At 41.1% G+C, this 19,630-nt stretch overlaps 2 protein-coding genes and 1 pseudogene across 12 annotated transcripts; all 3 read left to right on the forward strand.

Moving 5' to 3' along the window:
- Positions 1 to 392: 392 nt before the first annotated feature.
- LOC127764663 (gamma-secretase subunit APH1-like) lies at positions 393 to 5,669 on the forward strand. Of its 2 annotated transcripts, none has more exons than XM_052289571.1 (6): positions 393 to 703; positions 2,173 to 2,328; positions 2,473 to 2,558; positions 3,877 to 4,002; positions 4,241 to 4,368; positions 4,470 to 4,816. In XM_052289571.1, the coding sequence occupies exons 1-6, from the start codon at positions 591 to 593 to the stop codon at positions 4,497 to 4,499; spliced, it is 639 nt and encodes a 212-aa protein (XP_052145531.1). In that variant the 5' UTR covers positions 393 to 590; the 3' UTR covers positions 4,500 to 4,816. The 2 variants fall into 2 exon arrangements, with proteins under 2 accessions (XP_052145531.1, XP_052145532.1); XM_052289572.1 differs by lacking the exon at positions 4,470 to 4,816 and adding an exon at positions 5,332 to 5,669 and having other exon boundaries at positions 399 to 703.
- A 1,362-nt stretch (positions 5,670 to 7,031) lies between these two features.
- Positions 7,032 to 18,210, forward strand: LOC127762922 (D-amino-acid transaminase, chloroplastic). 10 transcript variants are annotated; one of them, XM_052287462.1, is made up of 8 exons: positions 7,033 to 7,340; positions 7,579 to 7,638; positions 8,534 to 8,649; positions 14,363 to 14,546; positions 15,733 to 15,788; positions 16,787 to 16,965; positions 17,164 to 17,837; positions 17,987 to 18,210. In XM_052287462.1, the coding sequence occupies exons 3-8, from the start codon at positions 8,551 to 8,553 to the stop codon at positions 18,079 to 18,081; spliced, it is 1,287 nt and encodes a 428-aa protein (XP_052143422.1). In that variant the 5' UTR covers positions 7,033 to 7,340; positions 7,579 to 7,638; positions 8,534 to 8,550; the 3' UTR covers positions 18,082 to 18,210. The 10 variants fall into 10 exon arrangements, with proteins under 10 accessions (XP_052143420.1, XP_052143422.1, XP_052143421.1 ...); XM_052287457.1 differs by lacking the exons at positions 7,033 to 7,340; positions 7,579 to 7,638 and adding exons at positions 9,207 to 10,819; positions 10,967 to 11,390 and having other exon boundaries at positions 8,541 to 8,649; XM_052287459.1 differs by lacking the exons at positions 7,033 to 7,340; positions 7,579 to 7,638 and adding exons at positions 9,207 to 9,319; positions 10,967 to 11,390 and having other exon boundaries at positions 8,541 to 8,649.
- On the forward strand, positions 7,637 to 8,509 carry LOC127762924 (uncharacterized; annotated as a pseudogene).
- Positions 18,211 to 19,630: the final 1,420 nt, after the last annotated feature.

The following is a 19,630-nucleotide window of genomic DNA, read 5'->3' on the forward strand; positions in this document are numbered from 1 at the left end:
GTGAACCAGCGCTCGATTTAAACGATTGAAACATTTTCGATCTACTTAGTGAAATAATTCCGATGTACTTGGTAGAATAGAACAACGTGCAACATTTAAAATAATTCAACAATAAGCTAAATTTTTTTCATCGGAATATATCCATGTGTGGTCTTGTTTTAAAGATTTAGTTGCAATGAATTTAATGGTGCAATCGAATCATGATTTGGATAAATAATCTAAGAAAAAAATTAGTTTAAAGTAGTTTTTCACGCATATGTGGTGCTAGCGTCCAATTTTTACACCTACGGATCAGACGCCCGATCCATAGTCCAGTCCAAATAACTTCCACAAGATAGAGAGATAATACAAGGCACACATGAGATTTCGGCACAGAGAATCAATTTACGGGCATACCCACTGGCCTTTTTGGGGTCCACATTTTTGTTCTGCTTCTGCACTTCTGCTCATTCCGGAGCCTTCGCCGCGTCTCGCCGGCGTACGCCGCAGGCGCCCCACCTCCTCCGGCGAGCCAGCCCGGAGCTAGACGCCTGCCCTCCCCACTCTCGCCGGCGGTGGGCGCGCGGGGGTTGGCCGGACGGCGGGAGGAGATGACGGTGGCGGCGGGGTTAGGGTACGCGCTGGTCGCGCTGGGCCCCGCCTTCTCCCTCTTCGCCGGCGTCGTCGCCAGGAAGCCCTTCCTCGTCCTCACCCTTCTCACCAGGTCTCTCTCCCCCTCATCCTAGCCCTCTCTTAGAACTCCCCTGTTTCTGCCTTTGGATCAAATCGTTGGCGTTGTGAACTTGTGATGTGGGTGGCGAAATCGTACATCGGAGTTGTTCGGTTGGCGTAAAAAGATGAGAATTAAGTTGATTTGTGCGTCCCTGCCCCCTCCTTGGTTTGATTGTGCCAGGGTTTCGTGTGGAATTTTACTCTCGGATTCTGGATGCTGCTTTCTGGTCGTATCAATACGGTGCGACTTTTTACATTAGGGGAAAAAAGACTGAATCTGATTAAGGAGTAGATGTGTGTAAAATCGAATCCTAGATTACTCGGCTGTGTACATGATGCTACTCTCCCTAGGTAGTTGGAGACCAAAGCAGAAAAAGAATTACTGAACACCTACTCTTGTTGCAGATAATACTTTTTGATCCTATGTTGGTGTGCAGAGTCCAGTGAATTTAAATCAGTGCTGTTTACTGTTGGACATTGATTAGCTAATTCGTGTGCCGCAGGAAGCTTATATATTTTTTCTGAAAAAAGAAACAATGTTTTTGCCTTTTTGGTAGTGTTGGGGAATGATAAATGGCTTTATATAAATTTAGTAAAAGGTTGCCACTGAAGAAAATTCAGTTGCCAGTTCTGCTGTATGGGTATGTTAACTTTATGGATGTACCTATTATCCGGGGATTTTGTGTGTGAAGTGTTTTTTTTTGTCACAAACTGAATACCTGATCACATGCCTACTTAAACTTTATTTAAACATGGTCATCTATGTCTTTCTGTAATATGCAATCCAGCAACACTATGCAACTTCTATAGAAATGTTCACCTCTGCACCCTGCAATTAAACTCACACTATCCTCAGTATGTCCTTGATTTGGATATGTAAAATACAAAAGGCCCAGTGCTTACTGGTACTAGTACATTTGCTAATTTTAAGTTGTAGACTGCATTACTTTGGGGATTCCCTTATCAAACATGCTGCCAGGAGATCACACATAGACAGGAAGCTGCTTTATTGATGACACCATGGTTAGTAGGATATGATTAGTTCTTTGGGTCCCAAAATATGAGAAATGTTTTCAAATAAAAAGATGACTCCATCCACCATATTAGAAATTAGAAGGATTAGATGAATTTTGCCATGCAAAATTAACTCGAAATTAATCACTAGATCCACATCAGCATTGGAGCCTTGCTGTTGTGGCAGGGTTTGAGCATTCCATACATCATAAATCCATAATTGCTACATGATCCATTATTTAGCAGTACTCTTTGTTATGATAGTAACAATATTCACACAACATGCTATCTTAATTCTGCTCTTATAGTACATAACAACAACTAACTACTAAACAATATGCACACATATGTGAGGTACTTGTGAAACTGATTCTTGAGGTTCTAAATACAAAATACTGTAATATCTTCATATTTAAATGTTAATTCTGTTAATTTCTGTTTGTGCAGCACTTTATTCTGGCTTATAAGTTTGATAATTCTCTCGGGAATATGGAGGGTATTTCTCCCTATAAGATCAGGAGCTTGGTGGCCGTATGCAATTCTTATCCTTACATCTGTTGCATTTCAAGAAGGCATTCGTCTTGTCTTTTGGAGGCTTTACAAGTAGGTAAACCATAATTGAAAGTTGAACTTCACACCTTTTTATGGCAGTCCCTGTAGTGTATTCACTATGTATAGAGATGATATAATTATGGAACTTGAAGTTGATTTATGTCCTTATGATATGTGATGGTTACTGTTTTTCAGGAAAATGGAAGAGATGCTGGATTCCTTTGCTGATAGAATATCTAAACCGCGCCTCTGTTTGACAGACAAGATGCTAATATCGTTGGGTAAGTTCTTGCATCACTAGATCAATATGTCCTTATTTCAAGATTGGCTTAATATTTCTCCATCCATCGTTTATATAGAAACTATTTCTCTATTTGGCTTGTGTTTGCCTTGAATTTTTATTTAAAATAGGTACCCACTGATATCTTTACCGTCATTTCATTTCTGTGAAGAAATACATATTTCATTTGGATATGGGATGAATGGTACCTCCATTTTTTTAGGTGGTCTACAGTTGCAACTTTTTTCCACAAAAGGAATTAAACTTTAACTTTGTATTATTCACAACTCACAAATATCCCGTAGGTTTCTATTTTCCTGATGTGTCATGGGCTTGGGCCCATTTCAAGGCAGGATGGCCTGTGTGGCTGTATCACGCGATCAATATACTTATTTACTATTCACATGGCAACAAACGACTTCACATCAGTTGCCTTAGAGATAAGATTAGATTTGCTAATCTGTTTCATAGTAGTGAAGTCATCCAATCTTTATAAGGATTGATTCTCTCTCTAATATTCAAGCAAGGAATAATCAAGGTCTTTAGTCTCCTTCCCTTTCTCTCTCTTCTCAACCAAGTCTTATGCCTTGGTGGCAGCAATGGCCAACCAATCAAGGGTGTCTCCTACCTTGCTCCTCATATGTTCATACTTATATCCAACCAATGTCTTCAACATGGAGTAATAATTGCAAGCTGACGTTCTAAATTTTTTAGTTAGACTATCAAATTGACATTGACTTTGATACAGATAAACAAAACCGTACTTGTCCTGATTTTCGTTAAAAACTACTGAGTGTAAGTTTTCAACACACTCTTCATGTTCTTGTTACATGGTGCACTTAACATTTTGACATACTCTTCATATTCTTGTTACACAGTGCACCTAACAGTGGACATAATTATAACTGCAAACGATAGGCTTTGCAGTACATATATAGGTCATCTTGGACCATCCAGTTTTAAGTTCTTATTTCATAGATTACATAAAAAAGTGCAATATGTGGTAGGCATTAAGGATTCTTAGTAAAACAATTGCAGTGCTGAGTTGGTAAGATTGGAAGATTCACTGCAAAACTACCAAGCATTCTTTTAAATGGAGTATAGAACAGAGCCAAGGCACACATATGTGGTTCTTCATCTTGTGATTCGAAACTAGAAAATAATCAAAACACAAACTTGGTCTACGGTATTGGCTCAGCTGAATATTCTAAATGCAAACTGTGCATTCACTTATTGGTTAGTGTGAGCGTTTGTCCTTCATATCACTGTAAGTCAAAAATGATAACTGCTATTGTTTGAACTTTGAAATGTCTTTGCAGCTGGTGGTTTAGGCCATGGAGTGGCTCATGCCGTCTTTTTCTGCCTCAGCCTTTTAACTCCAGCATTCGGCAGAGCCACATTTTATGTTGAAAAGTGCTCAAGGATGCCATTTTTCCTTGTGTCAGGTAAGTCATAGTTTCTCCTTACTCTCTAATATGAATTGGGCTCTAGGAATGAAAAGAAGCCTTCCTTCTAATTGGATTGGTGGTAAACAATTTTATAATACAACTCTTTCTGTTAATGTTGTGCTTTCATTTGTCAACATATTTTTTAATTTCATAAATCAGGGTGATATTTGATGCAAAATTGTATTATGCTGAACTTGTATTGCATAATGATGTTATCTCTGTGTGCTGTTTGCAGCCATTATTTCTCTTGGATTCTTGGTCATCCACACATTCTCAATGATTATTGCTTTTAATGGGTACGACGAGAGAAAGAGAAGTGATCAAGTATTTGTCCCAGTTGTTCATCTGATTGCTTCTGTAATGGTAAGAACTAGGTTTCAATTTTTTATTTGAGCTGAGCATCTCTTATGACAGACCTGACAATGCTTCAACAGATTAATGTATTTTCATAATGTTGTATGCAGCATTCATTGTTTTCTTCATACAAAATATAGGTTCGGCTATACAAAATCATGGAAACATATTAATCTGTTGAAGCTTTGTCAGGTCATTCCTTAGCTCGACTTAACAATGCTTCAGCAGAGTAGATGTCATGTCTTTTGGAATGTGCTAAACTACTGTATGGTATAATATAAAGGAAATGTATTAGCATTTGACTGTTATTGGTATCAAGATAACTTTATAGTAAACTGAAACAGTGAAATGTTGCCCCAAGATGTAGGAAAAATATACAATATCATGTATAAGGTAAATGCATTAATAGGTGTTACTAGCTTTCGAAAGAAGTATAGTTACAAAATCTTTTTACCTACTTCATATTTTTAGAAAAGGCAACTTCATCTTGCATGGAAAGTTGGAGCATTTTTCTATTTCTTCTATCATGAAACTATGACATCAGTATCCATCTATATCACACCATATATTGTTGTAATATCTTTTATATTTCCAACTTATTAATTACTCCCTCCGTTTTTTTAATATATGACAATGTTGACTTTTTGAGATACATTGACCATTCATCTTATTAAAAAAAATATGTAATTATCATTTATTTTGTTGTGACTTGATTTATCAGTAAGTGTTCTTTAAGCATGATTTAAATATTTTTATATTTGTTCAAATTTTTTTAAAAAAGACGAATGATCAAACGTTGATTAAAAAGTCTATGGCGTTATACATTAAAAAACGGAGGTAGTATATTATTTGAGTAGCATGTGGTATGACATATGAATGTTTCTTCTTGATCTTCTCATGTAATCAAGTATGGTTTGCACAATGCACTGCTGAATTTGGGCCTGGCCTGATTATACCATTTGTTCATTTCAGACACTAATCAATCTTGCACCTGGGGGCTGCGTAATTGGTACACCACTATTATGCGTCATGGGTGCAGTGACGTTGCAGTACTGCTGGCAAATGGTATGGCGGAGATTATCTGAGCAGCAGCATCGGCAGTTTAGCAGCTAGTGCCTGGCAATGCTCCTTACATGTATCTTCTCATGTCCAATTTTAATAATCTTTTGTTTGGGGTACTAGGGCAAGAAGTTGTAAACGTAGCGAATTAGCGATTATACCACTAGTGGGATTCACATCTTATGAAAATTGCATGCAATTCAACGTCATGACTGAGACATTGAAGCCCATCTGTTTGGTTGCTCATGACATTTTTCATTTTCTTCTGTGCTTTGATGTTGAGTGGTGTTGCAAGTTTAGGTGCTCGGCTTCATCAGAGTTTGCACCAGTCATCATCTGACGTTAAATGCGCTTCTGTCGCTTACTGCTTAATCATCTTTCATTGGCTTCGATTTCTAGTCTAACGCCTTGGAGAAATCCTCAAACCAGTGCATTACGCTTGAACATCTTATGGAGAAAATATGAAGTTGCTCAAATGGCAATGAAGAATCTTTGCTGGTAACCATTTCTACACAGACGTAGTTCTTGTTCACTTAATTGCTGTAATAAACCTTAACAAATTTATTTTGGTAAGGCAACAAACTAACATGATTTTAACCTTATCTAACTCTGCTAGAATTTACCACTCTTAACAAAATTTGAACACCAAAAAGTGGTAAGATATCAAACCAAACAATACAAAAGTTGCAGTAGCGTCTTTTTATAGGAGTGTAGATATGCGCCAAAACCGGAATTTAATTTTAAGTATGACAAATAATGCCAATGCACAACAAATTGACTAATACTAAGGCACCGTTTAAATCAGCTTCTCTACTCAGCTTTACTTTATTCTTTTACACGTTTATTGAATTGCTAAGCAATGTGTTTTTAGAACTTTTTATATATAATTTTTAAATAAATAATTGCTAAACTTTTTTTATAGTTAATATGCTAATGACTTATTTCGTTTTATGTTACTCTAATAATTTAATGGTGCGAATATGTGATATTGGTACGGTGATATGAAAGTTTTCAAAAACATGAATAGGGCGATTATATATAAATTTTTAAAGATATAAAACATATAAAGGTTGAGAGAATATTTTCTCGGCTGTTATTCTATAGTACATTGCTACTCCCTTCGGGTTGATAATACTTGTTGTTTTGGACAAGGTTATCATTAAAGAATTAAAATTAGCAAACACCAATCTCTCTATGGCGTTCGGCAGCGAACATTCCAGGGCCTACCGTGTACACCGAGTCACCGAGAAGGCCGCTTACCCTTTTCTCTCTCTGATGGTGGTGGGTGGAGCCCTATGTTGCCTAGACGGCGAGATGAGATGATGGTGGCGGGTGGCGGTAGGGTTAGCTAGGGTACGCGCTGACCCCTCGCCTTCAACCCTCTTCGTCGGGATTATAGCCAGAAAAGATTTGTTTTTGTCCCGGTGAATGTTTTTTTTGATGTATTCTTAAATCCAAGTGTATTTTTTTTTATAAAGACAACATCAGTTCCATATTTCCAAAAAAAAAAGGAGCAATTTGCACAATTTTCACATGCAGCCACACAATTTTAGGCGATAGCGATATAAACACACATCGCTGTTCTCTATTTAACTATCCACCCATCCAGCCTAATCCCACTAACCTCCAAAAAAAAAAAAAAAAAAAAAAAAAAAGCCCTCGTCCCCGTCGCCGCTCGGAACGACGGCGTTGCTCGCCCGCTCGTCCCCCTCTCTCCCCCGGCGCTCGCCTCCGCCGCCGCCGCTGGGCGCTGGATCGGGTGGCCACGAGCTCCAGGCCACCGAAGCTTGTGGCCGCCGTTCCACGGTGATGAAGGGAGGGAGGCGGCAGATGGCGAGGAAGACGGCGCCGGAGACAGAGAGGAGAGGAGTTCGCCGCCGGTCGAGGCTTCTCCTTCCTGACATCAGCCGTCGCCCGCGCCGGTGCGGCGCCAAGCCCTTTCTCCTCCTTCTCTGGTCGCTCGGGGGCCATATGTGTCGCTCCGTCTCCACGCCGCGCCCGTGCTCTCGGCACCTCCGACGACATCCGCCGCCGGCGAATGTAGTATTTGATTAGTACCGCCTCGCCGGTTTATGAACGCAGTTATGAATTTAAAAGGTGGATCAGCTCACACAAGTTCTCCTCGGATATTATAACGTGTTTGCTTTGTCTGTTGTGCAGGTTTGCAGGTGTTTGTCTTCCGCGAGCTTCCGCTTCCCGCTTCTCGGCGCGCCCAGAGAGGTATGTGTGTGTGTGTGATGGCGGCGTTGGTGGTCGGGAGGGCGCGTGGCGGGTGGGGATTCGGGCACGAGCGGGTCGGCGGTGGGTCGCCGGATGACGCCCGGTGGGACGCGAGGAAGAAGGAGAGAGAGCGGCGGAGGAGGGCGTGAGGTCGCCGGACCTGAGGAAGAAGGAGGGGTGGGACTTTGGGCAGCGTCGCGTCGGCGGCGGGTCGCCGGACGATGACAGGTGGGACCTCCGGAAGAGGACCCGAGGTTCGCCGGACGATGCCCGGTGGGACCTCCAGAAGAAGAGGAGGGAGGAAGAGGAGAGGAATGGCGGTGGGTCGCCGGAGCCGGAGCTGGGGAAGAAGAATGATGAGGAGGAGAAGAAGAAGGTGGTGGTGGTGGCGAGGGGGGAAGAAGGAGGTGAAGAGGGGGAAGAAAAGTGGTGCGCCGGCATGCGCGTGCCGTGGGTGGAGGAGGGGCCGCACATGCTGTACGCGGGACCCAGTTTCCTCGCCGGCGCTGCACCGGATCCCAGCTCTCTCCCCATCCCCTCCTTCGGTCCTCCCAGAAGGAGGACGAGCAGCAGTGGCGGTGGTGTGGCCGTGCGCGTCGCGCTGATATTCTTGGCGGGCCTCGTGCTACGGTTACGTCAGTTGGAACGTGTACGAGTTAGTAGGCTAGCGTTGCTGTGCCTTAGCCAGTAGTAGCAGCAGCAGCTAAATAAATAAATAAATAAATAAATAATAATAATAATAATAAATAACTAAATAAGTAATAATAAATAAATAAAAAATAAAATAAATAAAAAATAAAAAATTTTGTTCTTCCTTGCCTTTTTATAGTTTAACTAGAGTTGAGACAATCTGAAGGGAAAAAACACTTGTATTCTGATCCATCCATTCCTGCAGTTTTGCCCCGTGTCCTGATGCCCGGGCCTTCACGTGGAGCACAGCCGTTGGCTGGGCTCACTCCATCTCCATGGTGCGGGTGGGGGAGGGTGCCGCCGCAAGCTCCAATCGGACCGGTCAGTCTCCTGTTCCATCCACTCTCTTCCTCATTGTTCCCATGCTGATCACCTTATCGGTTTCCTTCGCCTGCCGTCTCCTACCTTTGGTTGGTTCGAGCTGAAAAGATTTTTCAGTTTTTCTTTTCTGAACTCTTGACTCCCTGAGGTCGTTTATTCTATGAGTTCTCAGTCCAAAGGTTGCACGCTTGCACTTGACGTGTAGTTTTAGGATGACGAAGAAATGGATATTATATTTAAACATAAGTGCCATGAATTCTTGTTTAGCCGCGTATTGAAGTTTTGCATCAATTCTGAAGTGTCCCACCTCCAGCGATTAGTTTCAGGATGATAAGAAATGGATATTAGTGCTATGAATTCTTGTTGAGCCGTGTATTGAAATTTTGCATCAATTCTGAAGTGTCCCACTCCCAGCGATTAATTAGTTTCAGGATGATGGAGAAGTGGATATTAGTGTCATTAATTCTTCTTTAGCCGCGTATTGAAGTTATGCATCAATTCTGAAGTGTCCCAGTCCCAGTGATCGATCTGAAGTTTTTCCTTCTTTCGTTGTTCAGCCTAGTTGCCACGCAGACGAAATGATGGGGAATGTAGATATTTTTCCTGATGCTGCTGCTCAGGGATCAATTGAAACCTTTAGTTTTAACGATGAACCTCCTAGTGCGGAAAGGTATTGTTCTATGTGCTCGTGTTGATAAACTTCCATGGCTGTTTGGTGTAGTGATTGAATCTGATGATGATCCTTAGTGATGGGCTGTTTCAATGTGAGGCCGGTTTCTTTAGTAAAAAAAAAAACTGCCATTTGTAGTTCACAAGATTGTAATATTTTGTCATGTCTCCCTGTTTAGTTGGAGAACCAAAGCATGCAAAGCTTACTGAACATTACCTTTTGATCTGGTGTTGCACTGAATTAACTTGGTGCTATCCACTGTGGAACATTATTTAGCATTCCACATTATTTCGCTAATTTCTTTTCAAAAAAACATTATTTAGCTAATTCTGATGCTAAATCCTGGAGAAAACTTGGAAGTGATAGAAAACAATCCTTTAGGCAGTGTTGCCTCCAGTGGATTGTAGAGAATGATAAATTGCTTTATATGAATTAAGTACTAGTAAAAGATCACCACTGAAGAAAAGCTAGCTAATTAACTTGCAATATCCTCAATATATCCTTAATTTGGATATGTGTTAAAATATAGAAGGTGCAGTGCTTACCTATATTGATAAGTGATTAGCATTCTTCACTGGAGCAGCTAGAAAAAAGAAAACCTATTGATTTGATGTAGCTATTCTTTGACTATAACTGCTTGGTATGACTTTGATAGAACACATCCATATGTAGATAGAAAAGAAAACTTTTCCACAGATAGAGCTACTGTAGGTAAAGTAGGGGAAAAATCATGGATTTGGGATATCATCTGAATATAAGAGTTCCAATCCTCATCTATTTCAATAATCGATTTTCAGAAATGTAACTCTATTGTCCAAACTAAAGCAGCAATATCAGGGTGTATGGTCCGGGCTAGGCTTTTGTTAAGTGAGGTTTTTGGGCAGGGCTTTTGTTAAGTGATGTTTTTAAGCTCATGTCACTCATCAGAGCTTTCTTTTAACTGCAAGATCAATTATCAGGCTTCTATTCGTTGTCCATTTTAGAAACTTTCAAAACCTTTTTCATCCTCGCTTCTCAACTCCTGCCAACTTATTAATTTTGAATTATATATATACTGCTTTTGCTTTGGGGAGTTATTTGTACTGTTGCAGCAAGGGTCAAACTCTCCATACCCGATAATTTCTACCTTAATCATTATTTAGTACTGCAGTACTCTTCTGTACTATAGTAGCAATATTCACACAACATACTGTGTAAACTTGGTTGCTATTGAACATAATATGCACACATCTGTGGGGTACTTGTGGCATTGATTCTTTTGGTTCTGAAACAAAATATTGTTACACCTTCATATTTAAATGCTAACTTTGGTAAATTCTATTTGTGCGGCACTTTCTTCTGACTTATAAGTTTGATAGTCCCCCCAAGAATATGGAGGCTATACATATTTTGTCCTACAAGATCCGGAGATTGGTGGCCATATGCAATCGTTATCTTTACATCTATAATCTATTGCATTTCAATGAGGCATCCGTCTTGTCTTTTGGAGGCTTATATCAAGTAGGTACAAAACATGTTAAAAGTTGAAGTTAACACCATTTTTATGGTAGTTCCTGTAGTGTATTCGTTATGGATAGAGATGGTATAAATATGGAACTTGAACTTGATTTCACTCCTTGCAATATGTGACGGTAATTTGTTTTTCAGAAAAATGGAGGAGGTGCTAGTACCCCCTCCACTTCTGTAATCAAGTCAAAGTTGATTTCTTTAACTTCCGGAGGCTGGTACAGCGTGGGATCATGGATTTTGCATCTTCTGTGATCAAGTGCTGGAGTCCATCGACCACGTTCTCTCCCAATGCCCGGAATCTTGACAGGTTTGGTGGAGGATTTTTCAACTGCCTCAACCTGCAATTGTGTCTCCCTTCGAACCGGCCAGATTTTGATCAATGGTGGATGGAGGCTAGATGCAAAGTAAAGACACAGAATCCACAGGGTTTCGACACGCTTGTGATCTTAATCGCTTGGGGAATTTGGAAGGAACAGTATACGAACGCGAGAGAAGGAGCTGGATAGCCCTAATCGTGGACATCGCGGAGGAAGTGCGCCAACGGATGCTAGCCGAGACTAAGGTATAGTGCCGCTGGTTCTTTAGGAGTGGTTGTTCGCTCTGTCACACAATGTTTGCGAGACATCGCGTTTTAAAGGTTGTCGTTGGGTACTTGTCTTCCATGGGGTGGCAAGTTTTTTTATCCGTACTCTTCTCTTAATACAACAATACATGAACCATTTTACGTATTTTAAAAATAGCATATATAAAACTACCGACCTAGTTCTCAAGCTAAACTTTAGTCTCGAATGGAGGTTTCAGATCCTCATTGCTTGATCAAGACCTGCGCATATGAGACCACCGCCGGTGGTCACATAGCGAGGGAACAAATTGACTATGTGTGACTAGCGCCCGGAAATTCACCCTAAATAAAAAAAACTTTTAAAATGAAATTCTATAAATTATTAAAATCCAAAAAAATCATACTGGGAAAATTCAAATTGAGCACGTAGTATTTTTTTCATTTTCCTTGATCATTTTGCACCAGTTTTAATAGTTAAAGGGTACAATTTTACGGTTGAGGGATACAAATTGCATTGAATCTATATTGAGATAGTAAAATTAGACTTTTTCCCTGCTGTTGGCTTGTTGTTACTGCTGCTAGAAGGCTGCCATTTTTTTCCTTCCATCTATTTAAAGGGATGTCTACTCGATTTTTTTTATTTTTACATTCTTTTATTAAAATATTTACAAATATTTTTTTATTTCAAAAATTTACAAATCTAGATGCTTCTTGCCCTCTAGGACAACGTTTTAAAAAAACACCCTTCCAAAGGGCGTTATGTGGCCTAAATGTAAAATTTTTATTTGTATTCAAACCTGGTTATAATTGCTCAAAAAACTTGTAATGCTTATTCCTTACTCCAAATAATTTTAAATAGAAAAGTAGTAAACTACAAAGTTGTAGATCTCATCATCGTCAACTTTTATATAAAGTTTGTCTCCATCTGATCTCATTTAAAATGAAGATCTAAGATTTTGTTAAAATAGGTTTTAGAGTTTCTAATGAATATTTGGATGTCTAAATGATCTTAAATGAAAATGTTGTTAACTACAAAGTTGTAGATCTCTTCGAGCTCTACAATTTTTATATAAATTTTGATTTTATCCAAGTTTATATTATGTACGTTTAAGTTATAAAATCATAAAGCTAATGAGCTATATTGGAGAATTTACATTCAGAAACTTTAACGCCGTCTGGAAGGGCCCATTACAAGGGCATGAGGCATCAAATTTGTAAATTTTAAAACAAAAAATTATTTTTTAAAATATTTTAATAAAAATGTTAAAATAAAAAAATTCACTCCACGTCCTCTTGCGTTGGTCTAGTTTTCATCCTTCGACTTTTAAATCTGGCAATTTACATCCTATTAACTTAAAAAAACAGTCTAAGTTACATACTCGCTCTAGTTTGAAGGTGGTTTTATTACGTATATGTGGCATGAATAATCTAGATAACCAAAATAAATTTAAAAAACTAGGCTCTAACCGTGCATTGCCACACGCCATTATTATGTGTATTAACTTAATAAAGTAATAAAAAATTAAAAATCCAAGAAATGCCATTTATATATGTGTGGTTCTAAGTTTTACCATCGATGAATGCCAATTCTAAAAATACAATCTGTCAATGAAATGGGACCCAAGACCCCTCAACCAACTGCATGGGGCGCCCTATGACACACCATCAGACCGGGTGATCGGCACAACCATCGTCAGCCCTAACAAAAGAGAAGTGAAACAAGAACCTGGCCCATCCTCTGGCGAGGGTGAGCTCAAGTTCATCCCTGCAATTGCTCGGGACCCAAGCTCGGGGTCATACCTCTGACGGGCCAAGCCTCGAGCTAATGGCACAGCCGCCTCTTGCACCTAAGCTCGGCCCCCGTGGACTGCTCGGAGTAGCAGCAACATATTGACCGTGTGTTAACAGTGAAATTTAGTAAACCCCGAAGTCATCATCGACCTAGAGTCAGTATTGGCTTTAGAGTCCTGGAATCGGCCAATAGGAATCATCAAGTCGCCAATAGTCAGATTCTTGCTATATTCGGTTAAGGAAATTAATCAATTAAAGGAAGTTTATCTAGAAGAGACCGAGTTCAAGGAGAATGTGGCATGACAATTTATCTATTAATTAAGAATAGTCTATTAGTTTTCTTTCCTTCTATCTTTAGGAGAGTGTCATTTTATCTTTAGGAAAGTTTCTTTCATGTCCAACAAGGACTAGTATCTATCCATGGGTATAAATATGCACACTCGAGGTCATTGTAAACTATCTCACAAATCAATACAACTACTATCGGCGCATCACCACCCTCCTTACCGAGGTTTTTACTTATCATCCGGCCGTACTCAGCACCTGACGCGGGGCTGCATCGGCTTTCAATCTTGAAACAGTTTGACTATAAACTTAGGCTCTGTTTCTTTCAGCTTGGGATTATTATAATCTAGATTATTGAGTCAGATTACTATAAGCTAGATTGTTATAATCTGTAGTAGAATAAGCAGTTAGTTGTTTCTTTCCTAGATTATTAGAGCCTAAATTATTGGGTTTGTAAGTCTAAAGAGGGAATGGGGTGGCATGGTGGGTAATTTTTCACCCAATAATCTGGAAAAAGCTCACCTAAATGACCTTATCAGATTATAATAAGCTACTCCCAATAATCTGGATTATAATAATCTTAAGCTGAAAGAAACATAGCCTTAGTCAAACTTGAAACAGTTTTACTTTTACCAAAGTCAAAACGTCTTACAACATAAAATGGAGGGAGTAGTAACTAGTACTAAATAAAATAACTATTTTTTGTTGTTATTCTTCAATGAATTTTCATGCATTCTCTAGTGATGGGGTTGATGCTTCTTCTTTGTTTTTTTTATAGGGTTGATGCTTTCATTGATGAGAGTTGAGACATCAACCTGCAGGAAAAAAAAAAAACATTACCAGTATAATGCCGGCAGCATCTGAAACCTGAGACTAGAGTCTGTCCATTCCTGCAGTTTTGCCCGTGTGTCCTGATGATGGCCTCTCTCTCCACCCCACCTGCTACCGCCGGCGTCTCCCCGTCGCCCCGCCCTTCCCTCCTCGCGTACAAGAAGGCTGCTGGGCTCACCCCATCTCCATGGTGCGGGTGGAGGAGGGCGGCGGTGGCCACCGCAGCCACGAGCTCCAATCGGACCGCCGGTTAGTCTTCCTCCTTGGGTTCTGCTCGAATTCGCGGGTTGGGTTCCAGTGCTGATCGGGTTCTTGCGCCTGCCATCTCCTACCTTAGGTTGGAGCCAAAGAGATGGAAACTTTTTTTTGTTCTAAATCCTTCTATCAGTTCTGAATTCTGAGGCTAAAGGTTGCACTCCCGCTTGTTCCAGCTCCTCAGTTTGCAGCTTCAGGTTCAGGATAATGGAGGAATGGATATAAGTGCGGTACTTGCATTCTGCATTCTTGTTGGTGCGGGTCCCAGTTCGGATTGGGGTACTAAGATTTTGCATAAGTTCGAAAAGTATCCTAGTGATTCCAGGAGATCATGCAGTAGTTCTGTCATGCAGTCTGCTCTTCAAATTTGCATGTCTGTTCATAGTTGTTCATAGCTCTGTCAAATCTGCATGCTTGTTCATAGTTCTGTCAAACTTGCATGTGTGTTCATAGGTTGATGAACTGAACTCTATATGGAGTGGTGGGGGAATGTGGATATTTTTTTCCCCTGGTATAGGTCTTCTGTGAGCAACTGCTTTTGAATTTTTTAGTAATAACAGTGAACTTCCAAGGCTGGAAAGGTATTTTGGTTGCGTTCTGAGTTCTCATGCTGATGAAATTCCGTGGTTGGTTTAGTGACCCGATCTGATGATGATCCTTAGAGTTGGGCTGATGCAATGCGAGGACAGTTTCGTTAGTAAAAAACTGCAATTTGTAGTTCACAAGATTGTAACAGTTTGTCATGGTTCCCTGTCGCTTTCTTAGTGGTCTGGATGTGCTTGAAATAGTTGGATATATGCAAAATGGGCTGATGTGAATATGAAAGATCGTATCTTTATGATTAAATATGAGGTATGCCCTTTGATGTTGACTTTAAGGTTGCTGCCAGGGTGCTTTTTTCTTTCTTTCTTTTTTGTTTTAGCTAGTTTTGAAAGCAATTCTTGGCATTTGTTGATAGAATTTTTTTGATAGGAAAATACCTGTACGTTTTTTTGTTAAAATATGATTTTCAAAACCTTAAATGAGCCTTGCATGGTTGTTTTTCTCACCTTAATGATTCCTCGGTTTAGCTCTGATATCATTGCTTTGTTCTTCATATAGTGTGCTTCTAGGAGACTATGATGCCTTTTGTTTTCAATAATGTTTTTCATGCAACTAAACGGTATTCTTTTCACTGCAGCACCAGCCGAGACCATTGTCACTGGAAATGATGTCCCTCTCTTGTCTTTTGCTGAGGTGGACTTCCTTGTCTTTTCTGTGTTTGTTGGCACCACTTTCAATACCATCTTCGCACAATATTTGCAAGAAGAAGTTGGATTCTCCTTTTGTTTTAGAGAAATCGTCTTGTTCTGATTACCATTCCTCTTGTCTTAATTAATCTTCACTTGACTGATACCTGATTATCTACCTCATATAGTACATTGTTATCATCCACTCAATTTACATCCATACTAGTATGTATTAAGATTTTTTAGAACCATTTTGCTGCAACCACAGTATGATTAGAGCAGCCCAACGTTTCAAAACACTGTTTCCTCTAGGCTTTTTTTAAGTTGACTACGGTTTAACAGTCCACAGTAGTGTGCAAATACATTTGTGGATTACATTGCTGACTTTTTATTCAAGAGCAAAAACAACATATCACCCTTATATGGAGAATCGGATAAAAAAATTTGGAGTAATCTTCTTTTTTGTTGTAAATATATTTGTATCTTTTTAATAATCATGTACCAAAGTAGGACTACTGTTTTCCCTAAAAAGAAGTTAACTCTGTATATTTTCTAGCATCATTTATATTGCTACAGGTAAGAATGTCCAACAAGTCCTAGTTGAAGCCATGTCCTAGTAGTTGACATGAGGGTGGTAACTGGTGACAACCTTTGAGTATTTGTTTAGTAACTTTGATCTTGCAGTTTAACACAATCGGATTTGATAGGACTCTGAATAACTTAAATTATGCACCAAAACACTGATAATCTGAATTGAGCCCTTTAACAAGTTCCATCTTTGGATTATAGTTCCAGTCATGCTGATTACTGTGTTTCCTATCTCTTTGAAGTATTAATTACAAGTATTACTAGTTTTCAGAGAGAAGGGGTATTCATAACAGTATGTGGTTTACTATCTGTCTAAGAGGTGCTCACGATTCATGAAATTATCAAGCAGAGTAGGATCTTGTCTTGAAAAGTGCTATGACAACAGATATGTAAAGTCAAAAACTTTTTCTCTTATAGGTTGCAGAAAGGCTTGATGAATTCCATGCATCTGGAACCAGAAATCAAAATTACATGGCCATGTACTCTAGTATTTTTGGTGGAATTACCACAAATCCTTCTGCAATGGTGATACCAATCGATGATCACATGGTCCACAGAGGACATGGTGTTTTTGATACTGCAGCTATTATGAATGGGTGAGATCTTTGCTTCAATCAATTATGCCAACCCCCAAAAAAACAGATACTTGACTATCAATAGGAAATTTGTTTTCTTTTTTTAGTGTGTGGAAAATTGTAAGTGAACAAGAAGGGATCATTCTTTTTACTAAATTTCCATTCAGTTCTGATCCAAACACCATATTATCAGTATTAACTTTGTCATATTACTGTCAGGCACCTCTATGAGTTAGAGCAGCATCTTGACCGCTTCCTGAAGTCTGCATCAATGGCCAAAATCACGCTGCCTTTTGATCGGTCAACAATTCGGAGCATACTTATTCAAACTGTGAGTGCATCAAAATGCACCCAAGGATCACTCAGGTACTGGCTATCTGTTGGACCAGGAGACTTCCAGCTATCTTCAGCTGGTTGTGCAAACTCAGCCCTGTATGCTATTGTCATTGAAAGTCCATCGTTACCAGTACCAGCAGGATGCAAGGTGATCACATCATCGATACCGATAAAATCTCAACAGTTTGCGGTCATGAAAAGTGTAAACTACCTGCCAAATGCACTCACTAAAGTGGAAGGCGAAGAAAATGGTGGATTCACCGGCATATGGTTGGATGACGAGGGTTTCGTAGCAGAGGGTTCCAACATGAATGTTGGCTTCGTGACACAAAGCAAGGAGCTCCTCATGCCCCGTTTCGACAAGATCCTTAGCGGGTGCACGGCAAAACGGGTTCTGACCCTTGCCAAGCAGCTAGTGGCAGATGGAAGGCTCAGCGGGATCAGTTCAAGGAATGTGAGTGTCCAGGAAGGGAAGGCGGCTGATGAGATGATGCTCATTGGTAGTGGTATTCTTGTCAAACCTGTTGTTCAGTGGGATGATCAGATAATTGGCTCAGGTAAACAGAATTTCACCCCTGAAATTCACCTAGCTGTCGTTGTTTGGAAGAGTATCATTTTGCACTCTGCAACAGAAAGTGGATGGCTTTTAGCCCTTCAATGGCTTCCTGTAAACTTCATGCTAATTTCTTTCCTTGTTCTAACACAGGCAAAGAAGGCCCAATTGCTCAGATGCTTTTCAACCTCATTCTTGAGGACATGAGATCCGGTCCACCTTCAGTCCGCATCCCTGTCTCCTATTGAAACTGCTGACATCTCACCGATCTTTCTACAGATATGTGATAAATAACAGAACATGTATTATTAGGAACAAGGAACGATTACTAGAATTCTGAGACTAGTCACGTAAAGCTACACTCTATATTTCCATAATTCAGAAGGTGTGTTCTTCAGTTGCAACCTTGTGCTCTCAGACATCTTAATCCTGAATTTAAAGCTTTGCTATCCAGATGCTACGCCAAGCAAGGGGGGCAAGGATTTTGGTAGCTGTTGATCAATGTAGAGAAGATGTGGATATTGTACAAAGAAACCTGTGAAACTGTTAAATTTGTACAGGTTTTATTATGTCTTGAGTACCTCATACTGCAGCACAGACTCACAGAGGATGGCTTGCAAGCCACAGATTGCCAGAACCTTGAGCTCAAGCCACCGAACTAAGTCAGTTTATTATGTTTTACCTTTATTCAGAAGGAATAGTTCCAATTCAGCAACATCAACTTGATTCAGAGCTACTGCTTCTTTCTTTGGTAAGCTATGGCTTTGTATTTGATTAATCTTATCAGGCTGGAATGGTGCAAATGTTTGCTCTTCCTATCACATATTTTTATTTTCTGATGAAGAGGACGGCCCTAACATGGGCCATAGTTCGTTAGAAAGAAGGAAAAAGTACACCGAAGTCCCTCAACTTGTCTCGAGTTACAAAATCGTCCAAAACCGCAAAACCAGATATCCGGCGTCCTTTAACTAATCAAAACCGGTCACAATAGGTCATTCGGTGGTTTTGACCCCGGTTTTTTCCTACGTGACGGCTGAGTTAGCTTGGGACCCACGCGTGCCCCAAATGTCAGGCTGCCACGTCATCTCTCTCTCTTCCTCCTCTCTCTCTCTCTTCCTCCTCTCTCTTCTCTTCTCTTCTCTTCTCCTGTTCTATAGGCAAGCCGGCTAGCGGCTGGGGAGGAGGCCACCGGGACGAGGCGGGAGAGGAGGCAGTGGCGGGCGACACGGCGGCGAGCGACGACACGGCATCGGCCTCGTCGGAGGCGAGCACGGAGGCCCCACCCTCCTCGACCGTGCGGTGCACGTGGCCGCCGAGGCACGCGAAGAGGGCCCCCGCGGCGTCGAAGTCGGGCGCGGAGACGGCGAGGTGGGCGGTGGCGGCGGCGGGGGTGGGGATGGAAACGGCAGGGGAAGGGAAGGGGAGCGAGTCGAGAGCGGCGGGGGAGACCAGGACGGGAAGGGGAGCGCCGCGAGCGCCGTGTTGGCGGCGGCGACAGGGACGGAGGGGCCGCCCAACTCCACTCCGCCGTCCGTCGCTCCTCCCCCCGTCAACCGCGCACTGCTCCTCCCCCGCCGGCCGCCCGCAGCTCCTTCCCCCACCGCCGACGCGTCGCCCTTCGCTGGCCACCGACGCCCTCCTCCTCTCCCACAACTCACTACCGGCCTCGCAGAGAAGGGAGAGAGAGAGATGAGGAAGGGAGAGAAGATGGGAAAAGAGAGAGGGGGGCTGATGTGGCCACGCTGACATGTGGGGCCCACATGGGTCCCACGCTAACTCAGTCGCTGTGTCACCCAT

Source organism: Oryza glaberrima, chromosome 2 (assembly GCF_000147395.1).
Source record: "Oryza glaberrima chromosome 2, OglaRS2, whole genome shotgun sequence".
Classification (NCBI taxonomy): Eukaryota; Viridiplantae; Streptophyta; class Magnoliopsida; order Poales; family Poaceae; genus Oryza; species Oryza glaberrima.

Bases quoted from the DNA above. Each gene is read 5' to 3' on its own strand.
- LOC127762922 (XM_052287458.1), top strand. From the start codon at position 11,226: ATGCAAAGTAAAGACACAGAATCCACAGGGTTTCGACACGCTTGTGAT. The intron at 15,789-16,786 runs GTGGACTTCCTT...TTTCTCTTATAG, and splicing joins CTCTCTTGTCTTTTGCTGAG to GTTGCAGAAAGGCTTGATGA. The intron at 17,838-17,986 runs GTAAACAGAATT...GTTCTAACACAG, and splicing joins TGATCAGATAATTGGCTCAG to GCAAAGAAGGCCCAATTGCT.
- LOC127764663 (XM_052289572.1), top strand. From the start codon at position 591: ATGACGGTGGCGGCGGGGTTAGGGTACGCGCTGGTCGCGCTGGGCCCC. The intron at 2,559-3,876 runs GTAAGTTCTTGC...ATGTCTTTGCAG, and splicing joins CAAGATGCTAATATCGTTGG to CTGGTGGTTTAGGCCATGGA. The intron at 4,369-5,331 runs GTAAGAACTAGG...TGTTCATTTCAG, and splicing joins ATCTGATTGCTTCTGTAATG to ACACTAATCAATCTTGCACC.